Source organism: Cydia strobilella, chromosome 27, assembly GCF_947568885.1.
Source record: "Cydia strobilella chromosome 27, ilCydStro3.1, whole genome shotgun sequence".
Classification (NCBI taxonomy): domain Eukaryota; kingdom Metazoa; phylum Arthropoda; class Insecta; order Lepidoptera; family Tortricidae; genus Cydia; species Cydia strobilella.
The window spans coordinates 5,192,215-5,219,464 of record NC_086067.1 but is presented as its reverse complement, the minus strand read 5'-3'; the positions used below and the strand labels follow the sequence as shown (position 1 = coordinate 5,219,464).

Here is a 27,250-nt window from a genome sequence, read left to right as displayed (position 1 = left end):
AAGAGGGGTGTTATAAGTTTGACCGTGGTTTGACCGCTATGTATGTGTGTCTAAATGTGGTAGGTACCATAGCTCTTAAACGGGTGAACCGAATTGTATGCATTTTTTTTATTTGAAAGCAGATTCTCTATTGGTGCTTCTTAGGTAATTAAGTATTAAAATCAGCTCATCTGTTTCATTGTATTGGGGACTTCGCAAGAGTTGTCACAGACGAAAGGTTTCCATCTCCTCAATCACTTTCACCGAGATATTTTGTACATCAGTTACTGGTACGAGCCGGAGTTCGAAACCACAAAAGCACTCCCAGTAACTACTATCATAAAAAATATAAAAGTAAATTAATTTAGATTTTGATGTTCTAGGGTAGTTTTAGTTCAACTGAAGTGACTGAACGGATTTGAATAAAATTTGGCACACATGAAGTTAACCTTGAATAAGATATAAATTTTATTCCGGAATTCAGCCGCCAAAGTAGTAGTTGAAAAACACTTTATTTTACAAAAAGAAACATAAAACAGGAAAAAACACACATCATTAGTCCGCGGCGAACTTATCCCTTTCAGGGATCCCTTCCATTTAGTGTAATAAAGTTAGTACGAGAGCAGTTACTTAATTTTCGTCTAGCATTCATAATGCTTACTTTCTTCAGGTGAAGTGCCTTCAGGCTGCGCCGCGGCTCTTAAGTGTACCCCCGTCGAGTACTGCACAGCCGAGGGCGTCATCTCCAACACCACTGTAGCCCTGACTAGAGACCAGGAGGCCTTCAGAGTCCCACTTACGGTAAGAATCTCAACCATCCTCATATTGACTCAGGTGCTGGTCAATTGTTTTCACAAGCGACAAGCCTTTTTATACCTTCTTTATTTCAGTTGACCAGTAACCTAATGCACCGACCCTATCCGGGATCCCTTTGTTTGACATAATTATTGAAAATCATAATGTAATGATTGTCATATTATCATTAGTCATAATTCTGAAACCATTAACTTTTCAGGATTTTCCTTGGTTATCCTATAGATAGGTTAGGTTAGGTTTGTTTTATGGCAATCCTGAAAAGCTACGCGTTTCTGAGAAAAACCAAATTATGACTAAAGGATGACTCACGTTAGACCGGGCTGTGTCCGGGCCGGAGCTTCCGGCGCTTACTTTTCTATGACATGACACGTGATGCTTTCCATAGAAAACGAAGCGCCGGAAGCTCCGGCCCGGACACGGCCCGGTCTAACGTGACGTCCTTAATGATAATATGACAATCATTACATTATGACATTCAATAATTATGTCAAACAATAGAGACCCATCCTATCCATATAGGCTCCCATACTCCGTATGCAACAAATTGGCGCAAGAGTCACCATTATATCAATTTTATAGACCTTAAATGTCACGACTGACACTACTACATTTCTACTTAGGTAGTTCTACTATGTCACTGTCCACTCAGTGACAAAGTAGAACTGCGCCAAATTGGCGTTATACGACCTTCTTAGGCGTTTTATAAAACCATTAGCAAAATTTGCATGCCAAATGGCTGAATATTGTTACTCACTATTTATAAGGACACCTTTGTACATACATATTCTTGCAAATAAATTATTCTTATTCTTAGCTGGTATTTGAGAAACGTTCTCTCGACTGTTATAGAACATAAATTGTTACTTGGGTTACATAAAATTAATATTCCCATTTACTCCGTCAACAGGATTGCAAGGATCTTGAGACTGGACGCGTCGGCAAGTGTTGTCGCGATCCCTACTATTCCGATCCCTGGCCAGTCAACCAACTTGGTGAGTTACCCCTTATTCAAAAAAATTTGGTCAATGTGTCGGCAGAGAGCAGAAGGAGTGAAGCTCTTCCTTTCTGATTAGAATAGAATAGAATAGAATAATATTTGTTCAGGCAACACATCATTATTACATTACAAAGATACATTAACAACAACAAGAAAAAAAAAACAAAAGTGAAAAATACAAAACTAACAGATAACGATGTGAGGCTGAAATGGTGATTGTGTCTGTGTGTTCTTTTTTGACGTACGTATAAAAATACACATACTAAAGTTCTTGCCCCATGACGGTCTTCCTAGCAATACGTTTTATATTACCCAAATACTTAATATACATATTTATAATAAAAAGTTGTTACCCCAATTGTTCCTATCATAACTGTTACTTATTTTAACCTGTACAGGCAAATGGGTACCCAACACGTTCGGTGGTAACGATGGCAAATACACTCCAGACAACAGAGGCTCGCCCAGCATCGGCAGACCATCCGTCACATCCAGGCCCCCTGCTGTCACTGGCTCTACCCTCCTGAACAACTACAGGTAAGACTGTAGTGACACTAATTTAAAACTCGTTTATTTACAAACAAGATATATACAGTGGTACTACTAAACGAAATGAATAACTAGCTTAAATCTAAAATAGGCCCTTGAGTGTACCAAGGATGCTAGCGGCATTTCCTCGCCGTATCGCAATGCTGATACGTTGTGCGAGGAAGCCGCCAGCTCTTCGGTCACCAGTCAACCAGACGCTTCGCGATTTCTTCAAACAACTTGTGCGCACTGACACTTGTAACTGGTATTAAAATGTAGATCAGTATATGATCGGACTAGCGGTAACTCTAACTACCAGGCTCGCCATTATTAAGCAATTCTATCTCGTTGGAGCAGTGGCAGGGCATCCATAGCTTTCGATTTCCAACGTCTTCCTTTCTAAAGAGATTTACCACTGCTGTATCCTACAGCTCTTAAAGGTAAAAAAATCGGACAAGTGCGAGTCGGACTCGCCCATCGAGGGTTCCGTACTTTTTAGTGTTTGTTATAGCGGCAACAGAAATACATCATCTGTGAAAATTTCAGCTATCACGGTTCATGAGATACAGCCTGGTGACAAACAGACAGACGGACGGACAGACAGATAGACGGACAGATAGATAGACGGACAGACAGACAGACGGACAGTGGAGTCTTAGTAATAGGGTCCCGCTTTAACCCTTTGGGTACGGAATCCGAAAAAGGTGATATAGCTCTACCCTGGGGAGCTCTATCCATCCACGTGGGGAGAATCACAACCACTGTTAGTACTGAAAAAAAAAACCTGAATAAGTGGAGGTTCGAGGGGCCAGTCTGACAACTTCTTCGTGAAGTCGCTGGTAGCGGCTTACCAATAATAACCAAAATTTTATTACAACAGGTCAACAACCAAACCGACACCTACCTTCGGGCCAAACCAAGTGACCCCAGGATTCCCCTCCGTCACTCAGACGTCCTACGCAAAGGGCGGCCAAGGTCAATATGAGATCCGCGGCCAAGGTCAGGGCAGTCAGGCCGGCCAAGGTCAGATCGGATTCGGCGGTCAGGGACATATTGGTGTTGGAGGTCAGGGATCGGCTGGTAAGTGTCTATGTTTAATTAATAATAATAAAATAATAGAATTATGTGGCTTTCCATCAGAGAAGGGTTCTCATGCTTCATGTGCAATAAGGACCATTATATATTTCTGTTGGGATTTCATATAAATTCCCTTCTGTGATGAAAAGCCACATATTTTATAGAGACCTTATTCACTATATCTTGGGCCGTATTTCGATTTTAAAATACATTATGGTTTTGATATTTTTATGATACGATCGCTAGAGCTTATTCACGCGAGTCATTTCGAGTAAGTTCGTATCATAACGGTGTGAAAACTTTAACAACTTATGTAATCTGAATACCTCTTCTGAAAGTTACAGCGTCGGCGGCAATTTCTAGACAAGCATTGTTGTTGTTGTAATTGAGACTTTTTGTCTGTGCACTATGGTACTAATTACAACAAAATTTTCTGCGTAATTGACGCGTCTCAATTTAGTCAATGATTATTTAGTATTGTCTTGAGCTTAAAGACTTGAGGCTTCAAAACTGATTTTTCCCCCAGGAAATCAATTCAACTCTCAGTCCCAGTTCAGCAGCAGCTCGTTCTCTCAAACCCAGCGCGGGCAAGGCCAAGGTGTGACCACTGGCCAAGGTCAAGCTGTGACCACTGGCCGAGGTCAAGCTGTGACCACAGGCCAAGGTCAAGTCGTGCAGCAAGGTCAAGGCGCCATCGCTCAGGGCGGCAGAGGACAGGTTGGCTTCGGGTCGCAAGTGTCTGTACAAGAACAGGTAGGTTTATGGCTACAGTCATCAAAATCAAAGTCAAGCGATAATAAAGTTAGTTCAGGTCGTAAAAAAATCAAGGTAAATTTTCCCAAATAACTTTTTTATTTGCTTGGTAAAATTAATCTTTATTGTACTTATTGTTACCGGCTGACCTTATTAATATTTAATTGTTAATTGCATGGTAAAAAAAAAGTATCGTTCCGTCGTAAAAGGGCCTTAGAACGATTGACCGTTACGTCACATCGTACATTTGTATTAGAGTGTTATTAAACGCCAACCGCTCTAAAACACCTTCACGGCATACATTTATCAAAGACAACTTTGCCCCCAGGCCGCTTTTAACTCAAGAGACCAAAGCATCGCCCAAAGCCAACAAGCCAACCGCGGCAACGCCGTTACCACTGGCCAAGGTCAATCCGTCAGCCAAGGATTCGGCCAAGGAGTCACCCAAGGATTCGGCCAAGGAGTCAGCCAAGGTTTCGGCCAAGGAGTCACCCAAGGTTTCGGTCAAGGAGTCAGCCAAGGATTCGGCCAAGGAGTCAGCCAAGGATTCGGCCAAGGGGTCAGCCAAGGATTCGGCCAAGGAGTCCGCCAAGGCTCCGGGTTATCCGTGAGCCAAGGTGGCGGATTTAATGTGGAGAATGAGTACTCTGATTCGGCTTCTAGAGTGTTCTTGAGTCGGTACAGCGCGGGAGGACAGTGTGGATTGTTCAATGTAAGTGATTCTCTTGTTTATACACTCACATCATCATGATCAACAGGCGTAGCGTAAACAAATCCGTAGGCGAAGTTGCATATGCGATAATCCTTTTCTTTTATTTCCAATTTTTCAAGGTAATAAAAAGGGTTGGCTCCCGCGAAAGCCAGAGGATAGGGGACGATCGATTCTCCATACAAACGTAGTCCTCATTTTGCTCCCTGGATATTGACATTATGGAAAATAATTATACACAAATTGATGTATTTTAATCATAACTATGCCCGACCGTTTGATTTTTTTCGATTTTTACTTTATTATAAAGAGTTAGGAGCTTTTAAAAATTTGCATGAAACCTGTTTTTTGTTACTACCCTTATAATAATAGTCGGACGACGTAGGTATGGGTTTGAAAAAAAAAAATTTTTTTGAGTTTCAGTTCTAAGTATTGGGAACCCCCAAATTTTTTTGTTTGTTTTTCTATTTTTGTGTCAAAATCTTAATGCGGTTCACAAAATACATCTACTTACCAAGTTTCAACAGTAGTTCTTATAGTTTCGGAAAAAATTGGCTGTGACATACGGACGGACAGACAGATAGACAGACATGACGAATCCATAAGGGTTCCGGTTTTTGCCAATTGGCTACGGAACCCTAAAAATTGAAAAAAAATCTAACGGCATAGCTATGATTAAAATACATTAAATTGTGTAAAAATTCAATAATGTTAATACGATTAAATACGTATCATATATACGATTACTTTCTTCTGAACCGTTTGTAACTAAAGATTGCTTCGTTGCAATATTCATAAAGTATAAAATATTGAGCCGTTTAAAAGATGAATTATTTCTTTCAAATTAAATTGCTTAACGCAGTGATATATGTATGTCTAACAGTTATGCTTATAAGTTACCTAATAATTTATTACCATCACGACTAGATCTGCTTCAGAAGCAAAAGGTCCGATGTCATAAACAAAGATTTAATGATATTATAAGATGCGTAAAGTCTAAGAAGAATAGGGAGTATTCCGAGTATTACTGCAATACTCTGCCGCCAGAGTGCAGCACTAGTGCACATCCCAAACCTTAGAGTAACTTATACATACTATGCCTTAAACAGTTTTTTGACAAGTTTTCACTATGAAATTGAAGCAATAAAGGCGGTTTGTTTAGTGTAAAGGGGAGAAACGTAAGCACATTTTACGAAACCTATTAAATAAAAATCATTTTAACTTTTCCCCACCAGGGCCAGAAACCGTACGGAAACCGCAATGAAAACGAAGTGGACTTCGCTGAGATCCCCTGGCAAGCCATGGTACTCCTCCAGACCAACAAGAGTCTGTTGTGTGGTGGTGTCATCACCAGGCCCGATGTTGTTGTCACATCCGCATCTTGTATTGACGGGTAAGTAAAAATACCAGTGAAAATAGATATCCTGGCAGGCCATGGTCCTCCTCCAAACCAACAGGAGCCTTTTGTGTAGAGGTGTCATCACCAGGGCCGATGTTGTTGTCACATCCGCGTCTTGTGTTGACAGGTAAGTAAAAATACCAGTGAAAATAGATACCCTGGCAGGCCATGGTCCTCCTCCAAAGCAACAAAAGCCTGTTGTATGGAGGTGTCATTACCAGAGGTCTGATGTTGTTGTCACATCCGCGTCTTGTATTGATGGGTAAGTAAAAATATCAGTGAAAAAGGATACCCTGACAGGCCATGGTTCTCCTCCAGACGAACAGGATTCTACTGTGTGATGATGTCATCATCAAGCTTGATTTTGTTGTCACATCTGCGCCTTGTGTTGATGGGTGAGTCTAAAATAACCGTAATATGTCGGCCATTAGTGCTTTATCTCTTCATCCCAGATATACATGGTATATTGATACTTGAACGGAGTCTGGAGGGCGTACTCTGGAGTACCGTAACGTCTGGACGCCCTAGGTACCGCTGGAGAGACGAAGTGCAAAAATACCTCAGCGAACTCGGTGCCGTCGACTGGTCAGAAACGACTTTCGACAGAATAGCATGGCGGTCTTTGGTGTCGGAGGCAAAGATCCACTTCGGGTCGTCGCGCCATAGCAGTAAGTAAGTAAGTAATACCGGATAGATGTAATAACCCAATTAAAGATTAAAGGTGCCTAAGATGCTTCAGACCAACGAGCGCATCTGCCTTCAGTGTGATAACGGCGTAATAGATACGTAGAGACAAATACATCGTAAGGGGTCTAGTGAAAACTTATTGCAACAACTATCTAGGTCGACTTTCGTCAGCTGTTTAGCGGCATTCCTGTCAGACAATGTGTCATTAGATATGCCTAGATAATGACTGGGAGTGTCAAGGTATCAAATTGATGTCAATGTTAGGAATTTCGAGAACTGATGCTGATATGATAAGGCTTTTCTTAGGCACAGTTACAGACAAAAAAAAAGATATTATGAGACAAACTTACACAAATCAATTCAGCAAGCTCAGGAGAAAGACCTTTGTTGTTATCAAATAAATACTAGACAAAGATAAATGCCGTATACAGGATGAATTTATAAATAGGGCACTGAGTGTGATTCCGGACTGCTAAGCGAATATTTAGGAGACTTTCCCTTACATTTAATGATTTTGGAAAAATGTACATTCAGAAACAAAATCTTCATTTCAATCAAAAAAATGGCCCATCGATGCCATTTCTATCCAGAATCAAAAGCTTCTTTAGAGACCAACCTAGGTAAGGACACTAGAAAAGCAACAAATGTGAAACTATTTAATTTATTTATATTAAGAAACCCTAACATTAGCTAGCATTATGCTGAGTTGGGTCCATTTCGTGATGCACACTTGATGATTTCTTCTTTTCTTGCTGTTGTCGTCTGTACATGTTCGTACTTGTGTTGTGATCGTCACGAATAAATATCTTTTATCTTTATCTTTAATTTCTATACGTTTTGTATACGTTATCTAACTTTATTTCCTTTCCAACAGGCTCCAAGCAAAGAACGTTCTCATCAAGGGAGGAGAATGGAAACTCGGAATTGACGAGGAGCCCCTACCCTTCCAGATTGTCCAGGTCAAGAATATCCTGCGCCACCCCTACTACAAGCGCGGAAGGTAAGATAAGATAAGATAACTTTGAAAGCTAGGAATTGACGAGGAGCCCCTGCCCTTCCAGATTGTCCAGGTCAAGAACATCCTGCGCCACCCCTACTACAAGCGCGGAAGTTAAGATAAGATAACTTAGTAAGCTAGGAATTGATGAGGAGCCCCTGCTCTTCCAGATTGTCCAGGTCAAGAACATCCTGCACCACCACTACTACAAGCGCGGAAGGTGTGGGTTCTATAAGTGAAGTATGTGTACAAACACAAGAGTTAAAAGCGACGAAAGACCTTAACTTTAGGTACTTTTTTTTTAGTTTATGAAATGAAATGAAATATTTATTTGCTAATGAAATATTTATTAGTTTAGTATGTTAACATCAGGGATGTTGCGAATATTTGCATCCGCATCCGCAACCGCGGAACTTCCGCATTATTTTTAACATCCGCTTCCGCATCCGCATAAAATCGATGCGGAGCTTAATGCGGATGTGGATGTGGAACAGGTAGGTACAGGAACGTCTTAACGGCGGCGTAAGTGCTAGGTAATTTCGTCATTAGCCAATAGGAATCTCGTTTCGTTTTTGTGATTCGTCGATCAAGCACTTTAGCCTATGACGGACAGCGACAAGAAGTGAATAATTTGTTTTATTTGGACTTTAGTATAGTAATGCGATTGTGGGGCACCTATATTTCTCTTTTTTTTATAAAAATTACTCAAGTGTAATATTTGACGTTTTTTTATGTGCCTAATCTCGACATCCGCATCCACATCCACGGATGTGAGCTTTTAAAATTTGTATGTTTCCAGCCTCCTCAACGACGCTGCGATCCTGGTACTCTCCGAGAACCTGAGATTCGCAAAGAACATCTATCCGATATGCTTGCCGAGCGCGCAAGATACTCTGGATGCGTTCTACAACGGCGCCGGAGAATGTATCGTCACTGGATGGGGAAAACAGGTGTTGCAAGGTAAGGGTTTTATATTCTTATGGATATACACATGGATGTAAGTAAAGAGAGGTAGATATGGCACGCAGCGCTCGATCGTGAGCTATCAAATATAGGTTCCGGAACCTATATTGAGTAAGTCGTACGGCTGACGCCAATGTGTCAAGACTGTCACAATCATCTACTAAATATTGCCTGCATTTTAGTTTTGTCAACTATGAACATCACGCGTCTATTATTAATAAAGGGTCATTGGATATACAGGATCAGATTTAAAAACAAAATTACACCTGACAATGGTTAACAGCTTATGTGTGTATATAAGTAACTAGCTCGCTAGTGACTTCGTCTCCTTTAAATGATAATGATGATGGAGAAGAACTATCCTATATCCTTCCTCGGGCCCCAAACATTCTCCATAATTCATCTAAATCAGTAGCGGTGTCAGCATGGTTGCATTTTTATCACCTGTCACTATGCCTGTCACTTTCGCACTTACATACTTGTTACAACGTGACAGGCATGGTGACAGGTGATAAAAATGCTACCGTGCTAAGCCCGCAGTTGGGCAGTTTAAGCGTTAAGAGGTAACCGACAGACAGACATAGTTACTTTTGTATTTATTATATTAGTAGGGATGATTTTATCGCACAGGCTAACAGAAAAGATGTACCCAATTAATGCGGATAAGGATAGCAGAAACAGAATCAAAAAAAGTAAGTGTTGCGACAAACGTTATGAAGCCCACTAGTATTCCAAAGCCCCATCATGTTTTCTTTGACATATATTTCATCTGCAACTATAGATACTATTACAAATGACAAGTGATTAATGATGGCACGCGTCATTTATCGTCATTACATAATTTATGTCACTTCTCTACACGACAAGCGATAACGAGGACGTAGGTTACAGGTTAAGTGACAAATTGACAACACGGGGGTTTTTATCGGGGGTTTTTATGTAACAATATTTAGGTTAATAGTTTCACGAGTACCAAAGTACATAGCCACGGTTATGGAAAAACAGCATGCAATTATATGTCTTATGTTTGTTTTGAAATTGTTTTTGCATACCGAATTTAGTAAACAGAAAATGGGCTAAAATACAAATCTCAACAAAGAACTTCGTATTTGTAATGGCAATATCAACGTAATTTATAGATATAATAAACCGTAATAACATCAACATGTTATTCAATACGTGAAAAACAAGCAAAAGATTTTTGATGCAAAAACTTATTGAACTTGAGTGTTTTCTAAATTTAGACACGCGTAAACAGTCGGTTTATTTTTTGATTGTATCAGTTATAAGACGAATTTAATTAAACTTACATATATATACTCACAACTTTGGGAACAAATAAAATTCTGTTACTAAATATTTTGATTTGTTTTTTAAGTAGTCACACTACTATATATAAATTATAAAACTGAAATAGATGTCATATATTAAAGAAAAAGTGACGAAGCCCTCCAGTGGTGAAGGCCGGATCATAGCCGGAACTTTCACCACCTTATATTACCTATTTCAGTTTATCACCTATAAACTATTTTTCTATTTCTACTCTTATAGTTAATTACAATTTATATTAAAGTTACAATATAAAATAATGAAAGTTTATCCTGATCCGATTATCGGAAACCCAGTTTATTGGTGTCTATTGGATATTTTCTATAGTACAAAAACATTATTTGATGAAAGAATGACGATATTCATAGAAACAACACGGGGTGCCATATGCGACATGCGCCACCTGCTTTTGACCTGACGTTTTTGCACACTAATCTTAGTGTAAAAGCATAATGTATATATATACAGGATGCTTTTGTTATCACTAACCAAATTCTGAGGGGTGAATGTGTGAATATGTACTCGTAGGTCATACCAAAGATAGATATAACTCCGTAATAGATAGATACAGTCTAAGGAAAAAACGTGCCTCGAAAATCAAGAAAATTTGATTCTCGTTCAGAGGGCGCTACTAGTTTTGGCCTACAGTCGAATAGATGGCGTTGACAGTTTCGTTTGTTATTTAACAATTTTAACGCATATCAGTGAAAGAACATGGGTCAAAATCATAAAAATAATTAATGCAAATAAAAAATAATAATTTATCTATATTTAAATACATTTTATCGTATTTTTATAAATCTTCATTTTTAGTTTTAAAGTGTGTCGACAGATGGCAGTGAATTTACTGGGGTTACAAAATTTACTATGACAGTACCGCTCTAGTATAAGTTACTCTATGGTCATACTGAACAACTTTTAGTATGTGGCCAAACCCGAAAGCGCGAAAATAAATTCTCCCGTCTCAAGTACCATTACGCAAAAAACCTAAAATGTTTTTAGTATTTGTTATAGCGACAACAGAAATACATCATCTGTTAAAATTTCAACTAGACTATCATGGTTCATGAGATACAGCCTGGTGACAGGCAGACAGACAGCCAGACAGCGGAGTCTTAGTAATAGCAAAGATAGATATAACTCCGTAATAGATGGATACAGTCTAAGGAAAAAACGTGCCTCGAAAATCACGAAAATTTGATTCTCGATCAGGTGGCGTCATTAGTTTTGGCCGACTCTCGTATAGAGGGCGTTAATGGTCTCGTTTGTTATTTATAATTTTAACGCATATCAGTGAAAGAACATGGGACAAAATCATATAAAAATAATTAATGCAAATAAAAAAATCATATATCCATATTTAAATAATTTTAACGTATTTTTGTAAATCTTCATTTTTAGTTTTAAAGTATGTCGATAGATGGCAGTGAATTTACAGTGGTTACAAAATTTACTATGACAGTACCGCTCTGTCTTATTATATCCTCTTTGGTAATAGGGTCCCGTTTTTACCCTTAGGGTACGGAACCCTAAAAAAGACTGACTTTCTATGATTATTTATACAAAGTGATCCAATTAAATTGCTCTCGAGTGTAATATAGGTAGTTACAATATTTACGAAAGGCTACTCAAAAAAAATACTCATGTACTTAAACAAATTTTCGTAAACACTTTGTTTTAATAAGTATCCAATTTAATTATATTTTGTAAACAATGTAAACATTATAACTTAGCCAAACGCGTTATGAAACTTTATTTACACTCAAAACAAATTTACGAAGTATTGTCTTAAGGGGCTACCTGAGGTTTTCATCGATTTTTGACGAGTTTTGAATCGTATCTCCTACTTTTGCACTACATATAGAATTATAAGACAAGCGGCTATCGGTTCTTCAATCTTTTATCTCCATTTTTGTCTACCGGATTGTGAAAAAAATGAATACTTATTTATTTATGATTGTTGTAAACATTGTCTAAAAAAACACTTTTTTCGTATCTCGATTGCTGTGAAAGATCTTACTTATACGAAATCTACATATTTGGGTTCGTCTTAGACGTCTCTAAAAATGTGTCTAAGGTTTTAATTTTAAACTAATTAACACAAAAGTTATGGCCAGAAAACCAGTTTTTTGGCCTAAAATTGTTCAACTTTGATGCCAAATATTTCGAAAACAATGAACTTTGAAGTAAATATGGGATACTATATTGCTAAAATCCGTTGCTGTTAATATGATAAGCTACAAAAAACATTAGAAAACCAAGGGATTCAAATCGAAGGTCATTGGGGCATGGGATCCCCTTAAAATATTTCTGCGTATGTACAAATTTTTGCATTACGGTTCCTTTCGTGGTTTTTTAAAACTATTCACTATCTATCAACACTAATGAATTTATAGATAATAAACATAAAAGTCGCTACCAGTGTTGAAGATGGCATAACATTAAGCAATCGACATATACATATGCATATGCTGTATATGCTATATGTCCAAGACCGGTTGGGAGCGGTAGTGGCAGCAAAAAAGGATTTTAGGCGTACAAATATGAATATTATAAATTGTTTGAGAACAAATATTGAATAGTATGTTTAAATTTAGTCTTTAGACGAGATATTTAGATTTGTCGTCTAGTATCCTTAACACAAAACTTATTGAGCTCAGTGTCAATTTATTTGTGTAAGATTGTCTCATAATTATTTATTTGTTTAATTTTAAAGTGCCTGCATGTAGTGTTTATTATTGCCAATCATTTTACATTAACTTGTTAACGCATTATTAAAAACAAATAGATTTTTTAATAAATTACATTTACAAAATGAAAAATATTCTACATAATTATAAAAATAATTGAACAAAATACCAATGGGAAATATTGCCAAATAATTAGAAAGAAAGTTAAAATGTTTTATCTTTCAACGTGTATATAAAAATACACTACATACACCGATAAAAAACGATAAAAACCATATTAAAAGATTGTTTAAATTTTAAGTGTAATTTATCAAAGTATAATTTTTCTCTCGACTTAACAAGCATTAGTTTCAGCTAAAATACCACTTAAATAGGTAAATAGCTTTTGGTTTACCTGATTGCTTTGAATAATACTTATTTATATTTTGTATTTCATTAAGTTCCCTTTGAGCATTTCTGCTTGTGTTTTATTAATATTAATTCATATAATAGTGTAAATTTGTTTATAATTTATTCAATTGAAAAGTCAATGATACAGAAATGCAATATCAAAAATTATACAATTATTAATAAATACCTAAAATCTAAAAAATAAATAAGCAATGAATTTCAAAACAATAAAATACAATCTACATACAATTTCATCAACAATACCTATACCTAATATATTTTATTATAAATAAGGATACAAGAAATTATAACTCAAACATTACATTAAATAAGCTCATTCATATTGTGAAGATTGTAAGCTGTTTGTTTCCCTATAAAAATTAAAAAAAAAACTTGATTTCTTAAAACTTGAAAAGTAAGGTAGGTTTTTTTATTTATTCTTATAGTTCATATACCATCTTGTTGAATGTCTCTAGTATTGTTTAGATCTGCCCACGGGTTGACATTGTCCCCGCCGAAGGCCAGGACGAATGTCTATGTTATCGCAAAATTAACATACAAACGTCTCGCATACATTAAATTTAAATCACATAATAGCTTGAAAAAAAATGCGATTTTCCTTGATAACTTTACATATAAATCGGTTCTCAAGGCAGGGCACAATGATATAATAAGGCATTCCTCTTCATGCGATTATAGCGGAATTTTAAGACGACTTCTTACATTTATACAATCAGTGATTGTAAAAAACTGTCAATATGTTACAGCGGCTAGCTGCAGTTAGTGCTGTGTAAGTATATACAAATCCGCTGGTTGGCGATAAAAATTAAAAGAAACAATGAAAAGTGCCAAAACGTAGACATATTTAGCAGCTCATTGAGATTGTTTAAGAAATAAGTTTATTCTTCTTTAAGATAAAAATACCCGATTAATCCTAAATTAAGATTTCATCACATTATCTCGTCACACATATGGTGCGATATGAAACAGTATAAATTAAATTAAATTGAACTAAAAAAACACAATCCGTACTAAATTGTTGCCATGTTTAAGCATTTTACGTCAAAAATGTGACAGTTACGTAGGAAGTGACGCCCACAATAATTTTCTAAAATTTCTTGTCAGACTATACAGTATCCATGTCATTTGTACCTACTTAGTAATAAGTTTTTATTAATATTTGTTTACATATAGGAAACTATAGGTATATTACTAGAAAAATGTTACTTTATATATGTATCTGTTTTATAAGACTGTTTGTTCCTTAATAAATAAATAAAAATGTAGAATAAAAATTGTTATAACTGTAAATAAATCTCAATACCCAAACAACTTTTACGAGTTGTGGTAGTGCTGCACGAAACTGAAGGTCTTGGGTTCGAATCCCGGTAAGGTCACTTATGCCAGCGAATTTTGCATGTATAACCAGCCATAATGTTGTATTCAGTATTTTACATAATGTATTTTGATAGATATGTATGACATTTTTTCTCAATCTCCTATTGATCACGAGCGCTGTAAATGTAAAAACCTCGGTATGTATTAGTTTTATTTCATGAATTACTATCGCGGAATCCGAAGTCAATGTTAAATCCTGTTTTTTTTTTTTTTATTATAAACTGATCGGCGATTGGCCCTAGTCACACCTGATGGAAAGTGAAGACAGGGCCTAAGATGGAGCTCACCGGTTCAGTAACAGCCTATTCACTCTTGTTTTAAAGAGACCGAGGAAATAAGGACCGAGGAATGTTATTGGAAATTCCCCACGTGCTGACCGTACGCCTTAGCATTGACCCACAACCAGCGCCGGCGCACAATTTGCGCGCTTTCCTTTTCCGATGTATCGCTTTCGTCGGTATTGCAATTATGCTGAAACGGGGAATACCAATGTGTTGTTCACCCTTATACTAAGACGTAACTTTACTGGTCGACCGCCGCCAAATCGCCTTTTCACATAATTTTTGACATAATTAGACGTTATATCAACCACAGCTATGCCCGAAACGTGATTTCTTAATAACTTCAGATACGTTTTTGATAACGCCAGAGTTGCAATCTTAGATTTGCAAAATTGCAAAGTTCCCATGTTCTCGGTATTTTTTCCGCGCGTTTATTGCCAAAACCAAAACCTTCTTACAGTTATAAACTGAAATAGATATTATTTACTAAAGAAAAAGTGACTCAGTACTCAGACATATAACATTTGAAACTCTCGCGGTTGCACTAGCTAACTAAAAGTAAAATACAAATACAAAAATTTATTTCGTTACCAGGCATAGATGAAATATAGGATAAAACAATCGGTTTTACTTACAAATATGACAATTTGGTTAGCAGTAGCCCTCACAATAGGTCAAGCCTGTGTCGTGAGGACTAGGAAATTCAGTAGATTTATCAATAAGATGATGCGAAAAAATACAGATATAATACGAGTTGCAAATATAAATCTAAATTAAACTACTTTTAAAAACTAATAAACAATCTATATCTAAATAAATCTATATATAAACTTATGATAAGTATAAACTGTGCGAGCGTGTGAGTGTGTGTGTGTGTGTGTGTGTGTGTGTGTGTGTGTGTGTGTGTGTGTGTGTGTGTGTGTGTGTGTGTGTGTGAAAGAGAGATGTGGTGTTTACTGCAAAGGTTTCAATATATCTTCTGTTGCCTGGTACGAGAGAGAGGTTAACCATCTACGAACAGTGGCCTGAAATTCTTAGACTGTCATATCTTGCACATTGAAGTTTTGATTATAAATAAACGGATGGAGGAATTGTGGGAAGCGTCTTGCATATGGCGTTCTCGTCTTATTTTGAGGGACGCGGAAGATCCTTTTACTACGGACGGAACCATGCAAATCCGGGAGAATTTATTGTGTTGCGATGCATTATCGTGGCTATCTTGAGGATAAACAATTGGCGGACTGAGAGAGTGTTGGTTTCGGACAGCAGTTGTCTTGTCGGGAATTGGAATGGCTTCTTGTACATTACTTTTAATACTGACCTTTGTGCCCTTTCTACGTCAAGCATCGTTGTAATACCTGCCCCACCCCAGACCGATATACAGTATCCTAGGATAGACTGACACAAAGTCACATATACTAGTGTTAGGACCCGCTGATCAGCTGGAAATAAAATTTAATCGCGGTAGACCCGTTAACGTCATTAAATATCAGACTTGTTATTTAATATCTGACTTTGAAATATGAATGCTCAAAAAACCGATATTTTCCAATGTTAAAAACCCTCGCATTCCTTGTGGTGCTAATCAACACAGCTTATTTATTCTGGCCAAAGGCCAATCGCCGCAATGTTGACTCGAACACGTTTGCGTTTCATAATCGCCAAAAGGCTTAGTTGAATATGCTTGGGAATCCCAGTAGCTGCTGACAGGCATTAGGACTTTAAAATAGACCTAAAAAGCGTAAATCGACCTAGGTTCATCATCATCATATCAGCCTTCTATCGTCCACTGCTGAGCATAGGCCTCTCCTCGCGTACGCCACTTATCCCGGTCCTGAGCCAATCTCATCCAGAAGTGACCCGCAGTCTTCCGAATGTCGTCCACCCAACGAGCCAACGGACGCCAGGCACTCCTTTCGTCTGAAATCGACCTAGGTTCATATAACATTATGACCTAAGGGATGCGTGGTTTAAATTTTTCAAATTCCTCGCGGGTACGCTGTATAAAACACCAGTCGCTCACGTAATTTCGGTCAAATTTCGCTCAAATTTAATTATTTCATCAATATATGATAATGATTGTTCGAATCCACAGGAGTTTTTTAAACCGGCCAAGTGCTAGTCGGACTCCCGTTCCAAGGGTGCCGTACATTGCACAATTTAAACAGTGTATTTTTTATGTGAACCGTGAGTGAAATGTCTTTAAAAAACCCGTAGGCGTCGGATCAAAAACTAAGCAATTAAGTCCAACTCACGCATGACTGCACATTTATAATAGGTTTTCCTGTAATCTATAGGTAAAGATCTATTTTGATTATTTTTTTCAAAATTTTAGACCCAGTAGTTTCGGAGATAAAGGGGGGAATGGTCATTTTTGCCTATTTTCTTGAATAAGTTCTAAATTGTTTATCCGAAAATTATAAAAAAATATATTTGAGATTCTCACAATGAGCTTTTTCATTTGATATGTAACACGATATAGTTTTAAAAACTTTATTTTTTAATTTTCTCATTAACCCCCCAAAAGTGGCCCCCTTGTTTAAAATTCATTTGTTTACGTCACATGACCGTCTTTGGGTCACAAACTTACATATGTGTACCAAATTTCAACTTAATTGGTCCAGTAGTGTCGGAGAAAATAGGTTGTGAGTTTTTTTTTAATCTTCTGCTTATCGTGTGAAGGGATCATAACTAAATTATATTTTGCCAATATCTTGCCACCTAACCCCCGGGGGGTAGCTCTCAAGAGGTCTTTTGTAGTGCACGTAGTTGGACACAGGGAACACTGCATCATATGTTGCGTTGTTTGTAGGTCGCCACATTCGCATAGTACATCACTTTGTCCCGGGTTGATTTCCCATTTCAAAAGGTTGTCTTTGGATCAGCCCACTCCCGATCTTAATATCTCCCGTTTTTTATTTGACATTTGAAATTTACTTATTAACAGTTTTTTTGCTTTAAAATAGGACAAAATAGAGTATGAATTACTAATATAAAAAATACTTTTATTATTTTAATATATCGCACTGATATTTCTAGTTACGCTCTGGCAATATTTCCGGTAGAAAACATTTAGCAACCAGAATGAAATCGGTGTTGGTTTTCTTCAAAAGGTTACCGAGCTTAGCATTTACTTCTAAACTTATAGCAACATTTGTAATTCAACTCAAAATATCAGCAATTGTTATTAAATATGGAAAACAATTTGTGGAATTTCATTACATAATTACGGCTCTGGTAAATAAGGTGTGTACTTAACGTCTCCGGTATATAGAGTCATAAACATATAAAATTAACTCACAAACATGTCAATTAATTTATATTCATCGCTCTCCATTACGAACTGACCCGAGACTTGAACCCGCGAACTCTGATGAAAAACCATATTAACATAGAAATCCCACTCTGACATTTAAGATAAAAATATTTTACAAAGTATACGTTGAAACACAAGTGGACTTAGTACGATTTATATCTATCGCGAAGTTGAAATGTCTGCAAAATTATGCAAAGTTTTAGAGGTCCACAATTTTCAGAATTAATTACTTTTGGTACCACTGCTTTTGGCAATGTGGTACCATTGAAAACGGCCTCCTAGCTTGGCAGCGGCCTAATAGGAAGCAGGACGGTTCGAAATTGAAACCTAGGACAGAAATTTGTGCCTTTTTAACCAAAAGGGTAATGTCAGTTGTCTTAATGTCGGTTGTCAACAAGGCGATATTTCTATATAGCTTAAATTTGAAATCAACTCTAACGACAACCGACAATGTGGTACCTTTTGGTTAAAAACGTCACATTTATCTATGTCTTTATCACAGATATTTTGTTCCTGCGTATTGTATCTTGGATTAAAACTACTTAATTTTGTAGATTTATTTTATTGGAGCGTAGCAATACACAACACCCGACACTGCAGAAGAGAGCGTTCCGTTTTACACATACTACACTCTCCCGGACTAATCCTAAAACTAATCTAGTTTTACTTAAGTCTAATTACATGGCAGAGGATTATTTATTAATCCTAGTGTAGTCCTAAATGAACTACATCAGTCATAGTGTGCTTTGAACCACTCTACATAGCTTGGATAATGAGTTGTTCAAAACAAGTACATATCTTGGCATCATTTATAAATAAATACAAGTTAAACTTGGCCTACGATACAAAACTTAACGCTAATTACTATCGACATCATCATTACAATACACCATTTGATCAATATGACGTTTCCACATCATACCTTGAACCTCAATTATATAAGTTAAATCTGGAACAGATTCTGACACAATTTTTCCTACACACCAAGGTTTATGGCCTTTTCTATAGTCTCTTACCATCACTTTTTGCCCTGTTACAAATTTAACTTTTCTTTTACATGCTTCTCTCCCCTCCCTTTCAGATAAACTTTCAATTATAGGTGGAGGTTTAAGGCAACTAAATCTATTCCTTAATTCCCTCCCCAGCAACAAACGAGCCGGCGTTTCACCTGTAGTCCTTTGAGGTGTGGTTCTATAATCAAACAAAAATAAATTGATTGCCGAGTTGATACTGCATCCACTCTCTCTTATTTTGGTAACGGCTGATTTGAAAGTTTGTACAAATCGCTCTGCGGCTCCGTTGGTCGCTGGGTGGTAAGGTGGCGCAAATGTTTGTTTAATGTTATTCTCTTTACAATAGTTATTAAATTCCGTACATGTGAACGTAGTCTGATTATCTGTGACTAGTTGGTTCGGATATCCAAACCGGCTGAATAATTTATCTAGTACATCAATTGTTTTAGCGGCTGTCATGTTTGACATTTCAAAGGCCTCGGGCCATTTACTGTAGCTGTCTATAATTACTAAATACATTTTATTATAATATGGCCCCAAAAAGTCCGCATGAAGTCGATACCACGCTGTAGGTGGCGTTGGCCATGTTTGCGGGGATTTTATGGGATTTTTAAGATTTGATAAACAGATTATACATGACTTTCCAATATTTTCTATTTCTGAATTTAAATTAGGCCACCAAAAATATGACCGTGCTATTTCTTTCATGCGAATAATGCCAAAATGTGTTTTATGCAAACTTTTTAACACTGCTTTTTGATTTATTTCTGGAATTATTACTCTATGTCCCCAAAGTAAACAGCCCTGATCCACACTTATTTCATTTTTCCTATTATAAAATGGTAAAAATTCAGCCTTAATATGATTTTTATTGGGCCAACCTGTTCTACAATATTCAATTATTTGACTCAAAAGTAGATCCTTTTCTGTATTTTCTTGTATTATTTTGTAATTCAAATAGTCTATTTCAGAGCTGTTTGTATATATTACATGCATAAAATTATCTACATTATATATTGAATGGGCATGTTGGCTGGTACATTCTTTATTGTCAGGATTTCTGGACAAATAATCTGCTGGATTATTGTTAGTTTTTATGTGTTTAATTTTGTAGTTAAAAGCTGAGAGGAATATAGCATAGTGTTGTAGCCGCTTTGCAGCCATTTTTGGTATACCTTTAGTTGGTCCAAAAATCCTGACTAGTGCAGAACTGTCCGTTTCCAATTCAAATTGTCGGCCATAAATATAGTTGTAGAACTTGGTGACCGCAAACACTATTCCCATGGCTTCTCTGTCTATGGCAGCATATTTTTGTTCAGTATTGTTTAATTTTTTGCTTGCATATGCTATGGGCTTAACTATACCATTTTGGTCCCGGTTAGATAGAACGGCTGCTAGTCCATAGTTTGAGGCATCACAAGTTACTATTATTGGGAGGTCCGGGTTGAAATGTCTTAAATTGTCTGCGGAGGCTAATTTATTTTTTATTGTGTCAAAAGACTTTTGACAGTCCGCTGTCCAGTTAAATCTATTTATTTTAGTACATTCATATAATGGACTAAGAATCTTGGCCATGTCCTTTAGGAACCGGGAGTAATAATTAACTTTACCTAAAAATGATTTTAACATTGTCAGATTAGTTGGTGCAGGAACATTTAACAATGGCTCAATATTTGATTTTATGAGACTCATTCCCTCTTTATTTATGCGAAAACCAAACACATCTATGTGGCTAGTGAAGAGCTTACATTTTTCTGGTTTTAATTTAAAATTACATTCTTGTAGTCGTTTAAGCACTTTGACCAGGGTTTCATAAGTTTCTTGCAAACTTTTCCCTGCCACGTAGATGTTATCAATAAACACAATTGTGTTTGGTATACCTATCAGTTTTTTACACATTAGTCTTTGAAAAGACCCAGGCCCAGTATTAACTCCATAGGGTAAGTATTTGTACTTATATGTTCCAAATTCTGTTACAATGGTGGTTAGCAATTGGCTCTCCTCAGTCAAAGCAGCTTGTAAGTAAGCTTCCCGAAGATCGAGCTCGCAGTAGTATTCTCCCTGTTTTAAAGTTTCAAAAATGTCCTCCACATGTGGGAGGGGGTAATGGTCTATTTCCAAATTTGGATTTAAAGTGACTTTATAGTCCCCACAAAGTCTTACAGAGCCGTCTGGTTTTATAATTGGTACTACCGGCGTACCCCATTGACTCTGTTCGACTGGCACTATGCGACCATTTTGCTGTAATCTAACAATTTCATGTTTTACCTTATCTCGCAGTGCATACGGCACACGACGAACAGGCAGAAACTTGGGTACGGCATCTTTTTTTAATTTTAATGAAATCGCTTCACCTCTGAATGTACCCCACCCAGGGCTGAATACTGTTGCGAACTCCTGATCAATTAGTTGTTTGGCATCTGAAACATTTTTTACCAATATATTAGGATGACAATAAGCTACATTTTTAAAAGTTGGAGGCCACATATTTAATTGACTTAACCAATCCCGACCCATTAAACAAGGTGTTGAGTCATGCGACACATATATATTTAATTTTTTGTATTTATTATTATACTGCACTGGTACATTACAAATAATGCCCAGAGGCTGGGATTCTGATTGGTCGAAATTTCGAAATATGGCTTTTGATTTTTCCATAGTATATTCTTTTAAATATTTTTTGTGGAATTTAAGAGGCATCACTGACACTTCGGAACCAGTGTCCACTTCAAACTGTACTTTCTGTCCATGACCTATGGTCAGCTCTATAAAATGTGGTGGTATCCTACTTACTCTGTCAAAGGTATAAGTTGGATATTCTTCGTATAAGTTTTTTATGTCTTCCAATCCTTGGTCCTCCGTTTTTTCTTCATTTGTTACCTCCAACATATTTGTCTGTCGATACTTCTTTGGGCACATTTTATATATGTGACCTTGTTGACCACATTCCGAGCAAAACTTTGTCTTCAGTGTACAATCTTTTTTCATGTGATTATCTTTTCCGCAGCAGAAACACTTACTTTTCGTGTTATTATTATTATTCTTCTTTGAGGGTGCATACCTCTGTCTTGGCATTTTGGAATTAGGTTTGACATATGAAATATTGCTAGTTTCTTCTTCTCCATTGGCTTGCTTATATGCAGACTCTACTGTTTTTGCTAATTTTATAAGGTCTTCTAATTTAGCCTCGGCACTTTGTTTCATCAATTCAAATTTAATTAGCTTAGAGTACACTCCGTCAACAAGTTTTTCTTTAATCTGGTCCTCTTCATCTTTGAATTGGCATTTCCGAGATAATTTTCGGAGATTTAACACATAGTCATCCACTGACTCCGTAGGGAGTTGGTTGCGTCGTCTAAACTCGGCCCTGTCTAATAGTGGGGTCTTAGTGTGTTTATATTTTTCTCTTAGCGTGTCGCATAACTCTTTGTAAGTTAATGTTATTGGTTTTTTTGTCTTACATAGAATTTGTAGTGTTTCAAACACATTTGAGGTTATTTTAGTAATAAGCAATGCCACTTTTTTTTCTTCTGGTACATCATTTAAGAGTATTAAAGATTCTAACTGTTGCTCGAAGACCTCCCAATTGTCTCCGTTAAATGGTTTTATTTCGTAGTTTGTCATGATTTTGTGTTTTAAAATTTTAGGTTGGCTTTGCACAGTTTGCACTTGATTTTGGTAGTAATCACTTAACAATTTCCTTAACGCGTCCACAGTTGGATTTTCCGGGCACTGTAAACCTTCTTCACTTATTATTCTTATTAAAATGTCTTTTCCACACCGGTAAATGTAACTCCTTTTTCCTTGTTTTACCAAAGATATTAGAACATCGGCGTCTTCTGCTTCTGCCAAACTATTATCATTTTTATTCTTACCCTCAGTGACACCTGTCATAATAACGTTTCATTACACGTTCAGTCGGTCCATGAATGTTAGTAACAACGATTTATCAAGGTACCTTTTAATTTGTAGATAACCTCAAAGTGCGTTTGCCACCGCCATTATCATCACATATTTTGAAGTAATTTATTTCTTACTTGTGACCGATTTTATGTTCTTCTGGTTAATTTAGTCGTTGCACCGTGCTGTCCGAGTGTCCTCGTCGCCAATATTGTATCTTGGATTAAAACTACTTAATTTTGTAGATTTATTTTATTGGAGCGTAGCAATACACAACACCCGACACTGCAGAAGAGAGCGTTCCGTTTTACACATACTACACTGCGTTATGATAGTGTACTCATTATTTTGTAATTACCTTTATCTTTATCCTATATACACGGTGGCTAAAAAGTAAGTGCATTCACGTTGCCAGGGAGGTTTTCGAAGCATACTGAGCAAGTTTTACTATGGGACCAACCCCTTAATCGCGAAAAAAAATTTGGCTGTTTCATTTTTAAATTAGAGAGGGTAATTTTTTTGTCGCGATTTCGTGGTTGGTCCCATATCCCAAAACCTGCCTGGCAACGGGAATGCACTTATTTTTTAGCCACTCTGTATAACGTCGTCTAATATCTACCCCTGTACCCACTATTACTACTAGGTAAATTTGTGTAAGATTGTCTCGTAATAATTATTTATTTAAAATATCTCAAATTTATTACACCATACCCGGATTTGATCCCCGGACCATCAGCTTCATTGACAGGGTCACTAGTGATTGAACTGTAATATTTCCGAAAACATTTTTTTTTCAGAAAAATATTCTCCAATTGGCAATATTCCCCAGTGTGGAAAATTTTATATTTGCAATAACTTTAAGAAGAATAAGAATAAAGATCATTTATTTTCAGCTAAAGGTTACAGACATTCCAGGGGTCTCCGCACTAGGCAGTGCCTGTATCGCGGGGAACCAATTATAATTCAAATATCAGACTTTGTTACAATTAAAACTACAAACTAAGGCTTAATCTAGACACAATATTGAAACTAAATTTTGTTAAATATGGCTTCTGTCTCGGCATAATTTTGTGAGTGCAGCAGTTTGAAAAGAACTAACATTAAGGATTGTAATTTTCAAGGATGAAATAACTAGTGACCTAAAAGCTGTTTCATACGAGGTTAAAGTCGTTTTCATAATATAATTTATCTAATAATTTCATTTAATTGATATTGGATGTTGTATTTAATTACGTGAATGACATTATGCCTAAAATACAGATAATTTTGAAGCATATGTTGTTTACGTATTTATCTCAATTAATATTTGACGATGGAAACATTGCGAAATCTAAATGTTGTCAAAAGCGAACATTATAATGGTTTAGGTTACGAGCATTTTAATGGTTGTATACGCTAATTTTAAACAAGTTACTTTCAAAAACAGTCAGGTATATTGCTGGTTCTCCACATGTTATTATTTTAGTACCTTGCCGGCGTTAATATATACTTAGTAATAATATACATAACTCACTTGAGTTTAAAATCCTGTGAAGTGAGATATTTGTTTTTGAGTCATAGGTGTTTCTATGTATTTAAGTATTTATATATTATATAATTATATCGTTGTCTGAGTACCCACAACACAAGCCTCCTTGGGCTTACCGTGGGACTTAGTCAATCTGTGTAAGAATGTCCTATAACATTTATTAATTTTATATATTTATTTATACATATAAGCACGTTAAATTGAATGTTTGATGTTTTAAATGATTTCAATGTCGCCCAATAAGCTTCGGTCCACCATTATGCATATTTATGAGCGATGATAACATTATTTGGTTTGGTGTTAGATTTTTTTTACACCGCAACGAATCTACATTCTTCATTTTAGCTGGTATGTATGGTTCAAAATATCTGACGATAGAATTTTTAAGAATTTCATTTAGATACTGTTTATCATGCTCTAGCGTCTAGCGACCCGCCCCGGGTTCGCACGGGTGCAATACCTACATATTATCATTGAGTAACTTATACTAGAGCGGTACTGTCATAGTAAATTTTGTAACCCCAGTAAATTCACTGCCATCTGTCGACACACTTTAAAACTAAAAATGAAGATTTATAAAAATACGATAAAATGTATTTAAATATAGATAAATGATTTTTTTTATTTGCATTAATTATTTTTATGATTTTGACCCATGTTCTTTCACTGATATGCGTTAAAATTGTTAAATAACAAACGAAACCGTCAACGCCATCTATACGACAGTAGGCCAAAACTATTAACGCCCTCTGAACGAAAATCAAATTTTCTTGATTTTCGAGGCACGTTTTTTCCTTAGACTGTATCCATCTATTACGGAGTTATATCTATCTTTGATATTATATATACCTTCCTCTTGATTCACGCTATCTATTAAGGCGCTTCGCGCAGTTTTTAGCCAAAAACTGTTACTTTTTAGAGCTTATAACTTCTAAATGAGTCAACCAAAAATTATGAAAAAAATATATATGCATCTTCACTCTATGGACAACAATCGCAACATTTGACTTTTTTCCTGAAATTTGTAGTTTCACCGAAAAAAAAAATAACACGACAGGCCGTTTTGCGGCTAACTTTGCTTATAACTTCTAAACGGCTTAATCGATTAAAATTATTTTTAAACTAACAAAAATGTTTTAACAGGTTCTACAAATGCAACATAGCTTTTCTTAATCAAAAAATATTTTCTTAAGAAATCGCACGTTTTTCCACATTTCATGCGTATGCAGTCTGAAAATGGCGTGGCCGGCAGTCGTGTGCCAGCTTTGAGACGAGGAGGCTGTGTCGCTCGTCGCTCCGTGCCTTCCTTGCACTATGTTCGCTTATGCACAAGCAAAGTGCTATAATATCGGAGTTATTGTGGCCAAAGAATAAATAACTGCAGAGCGCTGATTTGGTTGCGACGCGCATTAGCGAGCGCAACACGGTATTTTGCGGTCTATTACAATGAATGTAATGATAATATCCGTATATATTATACTGTATACGTATGTTTGAGAAAACTTCATTTGAAATAAATAAATAAAGGTTTTCTTCTGGATTTCAGTAATTATTTCATTGGGTCAACTTGGTGTATTATGTCTTCTAAATGGGTAAACAAAAAATTATGAAAAAAATATATATGAATCTTCATTTATTGTTCAACAATTATAAAATTAAACTTATTTCCTGATATTTATAGATTTACCGTAATAAAAATAATAAAACAGGCCATTTTGCGGCTAACTTTGGTTATTTTTACTAAACGGCTAAATCAATTAAAATTATTTTTAAACTAACAATAATGTTTTAATAGCTGACGGTCTTTCCACCGCGATACAACCGGCCGACGATTTGTTTTATTAACAATATCATCTAAACTACCATCTGACAAAGTATGAAATGGGATGCGATGACTGAAAAGATTTTTTTACATGTTCATGTGACCAGTTGACGGTCCACCGAGATACAACCGGCTGACCATTTTTTTAATTCACAATAGCATCTAAACTATCATCTGACACAGTATCAAGCGGGAGGCGATAACAAATTTTTTTTGCGTGTTTCGGTGGCTGCCATTCCTCAACCCATCAACGGAGCGGCAGCTGACGTCCACAGGGGTTCATCATACATAGCCGTTAACCACTAAAAAAATAAATGACTGCAAAGCGCTGATTTGGTTGTGGCGCGCTTGTAATAAAAACCGGCCAAGTGCGAGTCGGAGTCGCGTTCCAAGGGTTTCGTACATTACTCAAATTAAACAATTTATTTTTTATGTGAAACGTGCGTGAAATGTCTAATAAACCCGTAGGGGTTGGATCAAAAACTAAATAATTAAGTCCGACTCACGCTTGACTGCTCATTTCTAATAAGTTTTCCTGTGATCTATAGGTAAAGATCTATTTTGTGTATTTTTTTCAAAATTTTATACCCAGTAGTTTCGGAGATAAAGGGGGGAATGCTCATTTTTTGCCTATTTTCGTAAATAACTTCTAAACAATTTAAAAGTGCTTGTTGC

The 27,250-nt window shown here is 36.4% G+C and overlaps 1 protein-coding gene across 3 annotated transcripts in view; it reads left to right on the top strand.

Annotated features, from left to right (window-relative positions):
- LOC134753492 (hornerin-like) overlaps positions 1–27,250 on the top strand; it is an 88,748-nt gene that overhangs the window by 55,537 nt on the left and 5,961 nt on the right. For 2 of the 3 annotated variants that reach the window (XM_063689368.1, XM_063689366.1), the window contains exons 4-12: positions 650–780; positions 1,703–1,787; positions 2,191–2,329; positions 3,201–3,400; positions 3,924–4,150; positions 4,479–4,862; positions 6,095–6,252; positions 7,820–7,945; positions 8,742–8,902. In XM_063689368.1, coding sequence (XP_063545438.1) covers positions 650–780; positions 1,703–1,787; positions 2,191–2,329; positions 3,201–3,400; positions 3,924–4,150; positions 4,479–4,862; positions 6,095–6,252; positions 7,820–7,945; positions 8,742–8,902 — 1,611 coding nt within the window. The remainder of the gene's footprint in view (positions 1–649; positions 781–1,702; positions 1,788–2,190; positions 2,330–3,200; positions 3,401–3,923; positions 4,151–4,478; positions 4,863–6,094; positions 6,253–7,819; positions 7,946–8,741; positions 8,903–27,250) is intronic. The other variant, XM_063689369.1, reaches the window with a different exon arrangement.